General features: G+C 44.1%; 1 protein-coding gene across 1 annotated transcript; it reads left to right on the forward strand.

Moving 5' to 3' along the window:
• Window positions 1–3,932: 3,932 nt before the first annotated feature.
• On the forward strand, window positions 3,933–4,328 carry LOC114511223 (transmembrane protein 258-like). Its single transcript, XM_028529920.2, has one exon. The coding sequence runs from the start codon at window positions 3,973–3,975 to the stop codon at window positions 4,210–4,212; it is 240 nt and encodes a 79-aa protein (XP_028385721.1). The 5' UTR covers window positions 3,933–3,972; the 3' UTR covers window positions 4,213–4,328.
• The last annotated feature ends 3,819 nt before the right edge of the window (window positions 4,329–8,147 follow it).

Here is an 8,147-nt window from a genome sequence, read left to right on the forward strand (position 1 = left end):
TTAAAGAAATATTAAGAATCCTCCCTGTTTATGCTAGAGCCATGACCTTTTATTGTAAGAATGAAATATAGGTGTGCTGTCTCTCGGGGAGAACTCGTCCTTCTGCACAGAAGACTGAGCACCCTTAGTTTTTAACTTGGTACTTGTAAACACTGATCATTTCCTTGGGGAAGAACTGGCTTGTCTCCTGAAGGGAATGGTTGGTCAACCAAGTCACGAAAGGCCCTTGACACATAGCCACACTTGTCTAAAACATATTTAATCAGAGCCCCCAAAGTGAGATTGGAATCCCACCAGAGGGAAGGACACTTTGCTCAGAACTTTTCCCAGATGAACCCCAAATGCTGCTTCCTGTCTGGTGATGTATGTTTCTAATTCTTGCTTTCTCTTTGCTCTTGCTTAATAAATTGCTTAACTATTCACCTTTGACTTGGGGTTTTTATTGTCTGTGAACCTGAACACCCAAATTAAGTGGCCACAATCTCATAAGTGCCATTTAATGGCACATAAATTGGCATCATAAACAGGATTCAAGAACAATATGCCCTTTTTTTGTAAGTCTGAAATGAAATGTGTGATTTGTGAAGTGCCGGACTGGGAGGATCTGCTGTTCTCTCAGGTTGCACAAGAATAGGCTAAGGGAATGGATCACTGTGAGGATTGGGGAGGCAAGGTGAAGACTGGGGAACCATCCCAGTTAGTAGAATGCCTCCATGGAATGCTGAGAAATGAAAACAAATTGTTGGCATCTGTCGCTGTGGGTGGGTCATTCTAACTATATATTGAAAGTGTCATGAAAAGAAGGAGAAGATCCTGCAGGAAAACCTTCAGCTCAAGTGAGAACTCACAGAATTTCAGGGGAAACTTTTCAACTTACAATGTCAAAACTTTATTCTGGCGGATCAAGCCAGAAATTATCAGGCAGTGGCTGAAAAGGTTGCAGTATGGTATGCTCAGTATAAATATAAGAAGCACCAGAGCAAGGTAAACAAAAAGAAAGTGCATGCCATGATCGCTTCTGCTTCACTTGATTGGGACCCTGATAAGTGGGACGGGGATATCTGGGATGAGAGAATTGGAGGAGGAGGCAAAATATTCTCCTCAGGAAGGAGCTCACTGCATTCAGCAACAAGAGGGGAAAGCAGGTGCCTCCACGGTTCTGGGCTAGAAAACTGCCTAATGCTGGGGCATCTCTTGCTGCTTACTGGGCTTTGACAGAAACGGAACAGTTAACTGTGGGACATGAATTCCTACTACGGATCAAGTCCAGTCCTGGACTACCTGGAATCCCCATTATGAATTGGATTTTAAGTGCCTCAGCATCCCATAAAATTGGACATGCTGAGGAATAATTAAATAGAAATAATACATTCAGAATAGGGTGAGGGCTGGCAAATCAGGGGTCACAGGTGTCCACAAATGGGTAATGGATGGAGGACTGGAGGACATCTGGAGGGGGAGACAACTATACTGCCCCATACTAAGGAAAAGCTTAGTTCCCCTGTCTGTTGGGGAACGGGATATAATTCCCTAACCCCTGCCCAAAAATGGTATGCATGGTTTACAGATGGAACAGCTAAAAACATTGGTCAAGAAAGGCATTGGAAGGCTATTGCTCATAACCCCCATACTCAAGTCACACTAGAAACCACTGGAAAACATGGCAGCAGCCAACTAGCTGAACAAAAAGCTGTTTACCAAGCCTTTTTATAGATGAGGTAGGGAGACTGTCATTTATTTACTGACTCTTGGGCAGTAACCAATGGGTTAACTACCTGAACGCCCATTTGGAAATGTAAGAATTGTGAAATTCATGGATGGGAAATCTGGGGAGAACCTCTATGGATAGAAATTTGGGATATTGTTCAGTGCACTAATGTCTGTTTTTCATGTAGACGAGCATACCAAGAAGGATTCACCTGAGTGTGAGTATAACGCCACTGTGGATGCTCTGGCAAAAATAGCTGCTACCACCTCCTCTGAAGATGACTATTCCCTTGCCTGATGGATACACCATCAAGTGAGACATTTAAGAGCACTAACTATGCACATGTGGGCACAGGCCCGAGGAATAAATGTCCCTTTCTCCATTCTGAGGCAGATAAAGGATGAGTGTAAAATCTATCAGAAGGATGCTTTACGCTCCATCCCCAAGACAGTAATGGGGGAATTAGCTAGAGGTACACTCCCTGGTCATATCTGGCAAATAGATTACATTGCACCATTGCCTGTAAGTCAGGGATGCCAATTTATTTCTACTTGTGTAGACACCTATTCAGGGGTATTGGTCGCCTGTGCATACCCACGTGCTACTCAGAAAAACACATGCAAAACTCTTAACATCCTTACACTTTATTATGGTTCCCCTTTATAAATCCAGAGTGATACAGTTCCCATTTTAACGGAAAGGAAATTGAGACCTATTGCCAGCAACATAATCTAGAATGGGTATATCACATTCCTTATTATCCACAGGCTGTGGGCCTAACTGAAAAAATGAGTGATCTCAAAGAAAAACTGAGAGAGTTAGGAAATAATTCTTATAAAAACTGGAAAGGTCACTTATTCCTTGCTTTGCAACAATTGAACAATCAGCCTTTAGGCAATTCTACACCTTTGGCACGAATGATGACTCCCAATTTACAGATTCACAGCCAGCAATGTCCTACTACCTTAAAATGGTGGGCTATTGATCCTAATGCTCAGGATCCATATATGGGCACTTCAGGATCAACAGGAAGTGATTTACGCACACTGTGGGAGATCTGGATCGACCCTAATACTACTCAGACTATCCCAACAGGATTAGGTATGCAAATCCCAAAAGGACATTTTGGGCACATTCTCCCATGATCCAGTCTAGCTTTAAAAGGATTGCAGATTACAGCTGGAGTTATTGATTCAGACTATGTGAGAGAAATCAAAGTAGCACTGGATAATGTATCCTCACAACCTGTACAACTGCAAAGCCAGGAATGGCTGGCTCAAGTAGTCATTATCTCCTATCACAAGGGGGAATGGCAACAACTTCCCCAGGCCCCTGGTGCCACCACCAGAGTGGGAGGCTTTGGATCTACCAATATGAAGATATGGGTAAAGAAACATCCTCATGATAGGCCCAGGGCCGCAGAGGTTGTGGCTGAAGGAGCTAACAATACCCTAGCAGTTACTTACACAGGCCAAGACAATATTGAAATTCTATCTACTAATCAGTTGTTCCTGAGGGAATAACAGTGTCTTCTAGGGCTTCTCCTTGGATGGTGGATGATATGGGTGGTTGAAGCCTGGACACCTGGAACCCTTCTTGCCAGTTCTATATCACAACTGTGACTCTTTTGGGTAGACCGTAGTCAACCCCGCCAACAAGACAATTTCATGTGCCTGGCCAAGAACGGTTGCTGAAAACTACTGTCTAGGGGAAATAATCTATTATGACCCTCAGCATGTTAAAACATGCCAATATCATCTACTTCCTTTTGTGTTAAACTTTTTTGCTGTGCCCCAATTCACTGGGACATACATAGATTCACAAAATGTGACATAACCTCCAAGGCTGTGTGACTGCCCATCAAGGCTTGATGTGTGATGGCTTAACTAGACAAATGGAACCTTGCTTACTACAACACTCTTCTAATCTTTGTATTCTTACTTTATTTCCTATTTACAATTATTTAGTGTTATATAAGATAGAAGTGCAGCATGTATATCTGGTTAGCAATCATCAGATGGAAATGGCCATGGTGGGGGCAGAAGCCCCATATTCTGGGTGTCTGCAGCACCTAGAGGTTCTCCACTGGCAGGGTGATGTTTTTACCTTTCCCCTGTCCAAGTGGATGATGTTTCTCTCACCTGGGCACCCAAGTCTTTACCTCTTCCATCTGAATATATGTATTTACACCCCTTGATAGAACTAATCAAGAATTCTAGTGTTTTTCTGGTGGTGGAGCAACAGGTCACCCTGTCCCCGGCAAAATGGAGCTGGAGGCCATGAACAAATACACCAGCCCAGTGAACCCAGCTGTCTTCCCTGATCTGACCATGGTACTGTTGGCCATTGGCATGTTCTTCACCCCCTGGTTCCTCGTTTATGAGGTCACCTCCACCAAGTACACTCGAGACATCTCCAAAGAGCTCCTCATCTCCTTGGTGGCCTCGCTCTTCATGGGATTTGGGGTCCTCTTCCTGCTGCTCTGGGTCGGCATCTACGTGTGAGCTCCCAAGGGTTCCAGCAGGCAGCTTCACTGAATCTCTGCTTTTGTAAATTAATTTTTTTACTGTTGCTGGAAGTGTCTCACCTGCTGCTCACAATAAAGGCAGATGTGTGGCCATCTTGAAAAAAAAAAGAATTCTACACTGATGCAAAAATTATTAGATGAAAATCAGAATCAACTTTAATCAACATAGAGTACAAACACATATTTTTGTTAATAAGTTGATTGAAGCTTCCCATCTAACTGATACTAATCAACATTGGTATGATTTCCTGTTTAAATCTGTATCTGCTTATAAGTATTGGAATGCAATATTTCATCCTACTTTAATATGTATTATTATCATAGTTTTGCTCTATGTATGTACTATTTTCATGTATTGTCAAATAAGAAAAATGTATTTGACCATGACCCTTAAGATGTTAACTAGCTACACCATAAACACACCAGATTCTAGGGCCAAATTGACAGGTTAAAGAAATATTAAGAATTCTTCTTGTTTATGCCTGATCTGTGACCTTTTATTGTAAGAATGAAATATAGATGTGCTGTCTCAGGAACTTGAGAAACATGAGCCAAGACCAGCCATTCATACAGAAAAGCAGCATGGGTGGGCCAGTAATTTGGGTGGGGCAGAGTCTCAGGGGATCTCCAGGGCAGGGAAAACAGAGTTATCCAGGTTGATGGAGTCTCCGATATGGCACCTGCCTGCCAGCTCTGTGGCTCTGTGTGGGGAGGGCTCATAAAAGGGACAATGACATCTGCCTGCCCCTCTGTCCCCCAGCTCTTGCCTTGATGCCACTTTTGTTTCTCCCTATTTGCCACTGGTGCCTTTCAAGCTGCTACCCTAGTGCTGGAGCTTACAAAGAGGAAGTCTGAGTAAGTCCATGTCTGGTTCTTTAAGGGGAACTGCTTAGGACTCCAGAAGTTTCTCCCACTGACTCAATCCCCACTCGTTTTTTCAGCCTGAAGTTATGGGGACTTATCCTCCTAGCACTGGAACCCTGGGCAGGGAGGCCTGCTGTGGGGCTGGGACTCCTCACTCCCTTCTTGAATTTTTATCCACCACACATTGATGAGTGACCAGCCTGTTCCACTTCTCTACCCCTCCTACCAGTCTGGATGGATGTGGTTTATTTCATTCCGTACATGTCAGATGTCCATTCAACTCAATATCTAATGGTTCTGAGTGATGGTTGTTTTACATTTTATTTGCAATTTTTATGTGGTTCTGTGAGGAGGCAAGCCGTGTTTACCTAGACCACCATCTTTACCAGAAGTCTTTGGATACACAAACTGTAATTTTAGTTCTTTCATTCTGTTGACTACAGGGCATGGGCCACCAATGAAGAGTGCAAAGAGGTAGGCGGGCTGTGGGGATCTGGTGAAGAGGGGGCCAGATTAGAGAGAGAAGGGATTGTAGGGGATCACAGTCAGGATTGAGCAATGAAGACAGATTTGGGGGCTGGGCAAGGGGAATGATGGTGTCCACCCAGAGAGTCATCATCTCCTCAGGGGCTGTTTGTCTTTCCAGATCCAGGCCTTTGATCCCGAGCTGTGGGTGTGGAAGCGAGATCACAGCCTCCTTTCTGACCTCTCAGAGCATGAGGTAGGTGTGCAGGAAGGCAGGGCTGTGTCTGCACAGGTCCAGATGGAATGACTGGTTGTCCCTCTAGGAAATCCAAGACATTTAACTGCTGCACCCATGCTCATCCACCCCACCCCTCCCCATCACCCTACTACACACTGTGAAGTACACCCACCAGGCACATACCCAGGCACCAACTTGGCTCCCAGCCACCAGCTGACAAACCACACCCAGGCTCCTCAATGGGATGTGTGGGTGCCAGGCCTCAAGATTTGGCTGAAATCATTTCACTGAAGCAACTGGGTCCAAATGACAGCTTGTTGGAATGCTGAGTTTTGTGAAAAGTGAATATGTTCCAAATTTTTCCCTACATTGTGTTTTGACTTCCTGTTGTTAATTCAATGAGCCTGTCATCCCTCAGGAATACCAACTATAGAGACTACAACAAAGTAAATGCGTAACATGGGATATGAGGTGGAACCGTCTCTACATCCAACAATAGAAGACAAATCATGACTGGCTCTATTCTCATCCAAATTTACTCTCAAATTGCTGGTGGCCACATCACAGATGTGTTCTAAATTTCCCCTGCCTCACTAATCTCCCCTCTTGCACAAGTACAGGTTTTCCCGTCAGGTTTAGGGTCCAGGAAGTTTGTCAGAATGAGCAAAGGTTGAGAAAGACTAGCTCCAGCATGGCTCATGAGACCCACACATTCGAGTTACAGCTGTGGACAGACCATTAAGCAAAGGTTTGCTTTCAACCTTGTAAACTGGCTATCTCAGACTATTCTCGCTGCTATAACAAAAGACCAGAGATTGGTGGCTTACACAGAACAGACCCTGACTTCTGCTAGTTCTGGAGGCTGGAAGTCTGAGATCAGGCCGAGTTCTGGTGAGGACCCTCTTCTGTGCTGTACACGGCCAACTCCCCACGGGGTGCTCACTCGGTGTGAGGGCAGAGGCATGGCTCTGGGGTCTTCTATAAGGGCAACAATCTCATCCATAAGGGCTCCACCCATGACCTAATCACCTCCTGAAGGCCTGCACTTCTTCTTTTTGTAAATCCTCTCCTGAGGATATGTTTATTGATTTTAGAGAGAGAGGAAGAGAGAGGGAGAAACATTAATGTGGGAAGGGATCCAACCTAAAACCTAGGTATGTGACATGACCAGGGATTACACCCACAACCTTTTGGTGTGAGTCTATGCTCCAACCTTTTTTAAGTGTGACGTCCTGTCTTTCTCTCTCTCCCTCTTACTTCTAGGTCGCTGCACCCACAGGAGATTCCAGTTCTCAGCAGCTAGTCAATCCAGGCGCTAATAACAGGCATGAGGAAAGGAAAGAAGAGCCTCCTGTGCAGATAATCTAGCAGAACCCAGAATATTCCAGAATGAGCTGGAGAGTTACTATGCCCTACTCTTCGGAACACTTCTAGGAGTCCGTTTAAGGACAATTGGAAACCAGAGTTTTTTCAGGCTTTGCCCCTAAGTCAACACCCAAAATTTCAGATTCACATCTCTCCTGAGGGAGAAGCTGGAGGTCCCATTTTCTATGCACTTGGTTGCAACAGTCTAGAGCTGTCAGAAGGTGGAGTTTAGGGGCTCAGAATAGGAGGGAAATGCTTTAAAAGTATTAATTGTCATAAGATTGTGATAATTGTCATAAGATTGTGAATGTATGCTATAAATTATATTGGTTTATTTTGTAAATGTTGCCCGTAGTGAAACTAGAGGGCAAATGAGTTCAGGGCTGCGCCAAAAAGCAAAGACAGGGATTGGATAATAACTGATCTTTTATTACTGTCACAGCCCAGCTATCTGAGAAGGTAGCAGGTTAAAACCCTAACATCCATCTTACCTTGAGCTTTTAGAAGCAAGTTTATATAGGGAAAGTGTGCAAATTTTGGAGGGGCAATTCCTATGGGGAACTCTGACGTGTAGACTTGCTGTTTCTCTTGGGAGGGGGGAGATAAAAGGCGAGTCAGGGAGCTTCTTTCCAAATTGGCTCCCTTTGTTCTCTTGTTATCTATTTGCATTCCTCTCTTCCCAGGACACCTGTGATTTACAGCCAGGGAGGCTATGTATTGTCTGGTTTGGGTGGAGAGGTATAAACCTTTTGCTCTCAAGTGTTCTTGATTAGAGGATATAGTCTTGCAATTCACCAGCTGGCTGTAATTGCTCAAACTGTTTCATCTTGTTTCATCTTCTTGCCTCAGTTCCTCCTTTTCTCAGTTTCCTCACTCCACTTGCCCAGGAATTTTCATGGCTTCTTACTATCCTGTCTCAATAGGATTATTATATTTATTCTTGCATTTAATATTTATGTATCTATGTTAAAGACTTTTGA

Source organism: Phyllostomus discolor, chromosome 12 (assembly GCF_004126475.2).
Source record: "Phyllostomus discolor isolate MPI-MPIP mPhyDis1 chromosome 12, mPhyDis1.pri.v3, whole genome shotgun sequence".
In the NCBI taxonomy this organism is placed as follows: Eukaryota; Metazoa; Chordata; class Mammalia; order Chiroptera; family Phyllostomidae; genus Phyllostomus; species Phyllostomus discolor.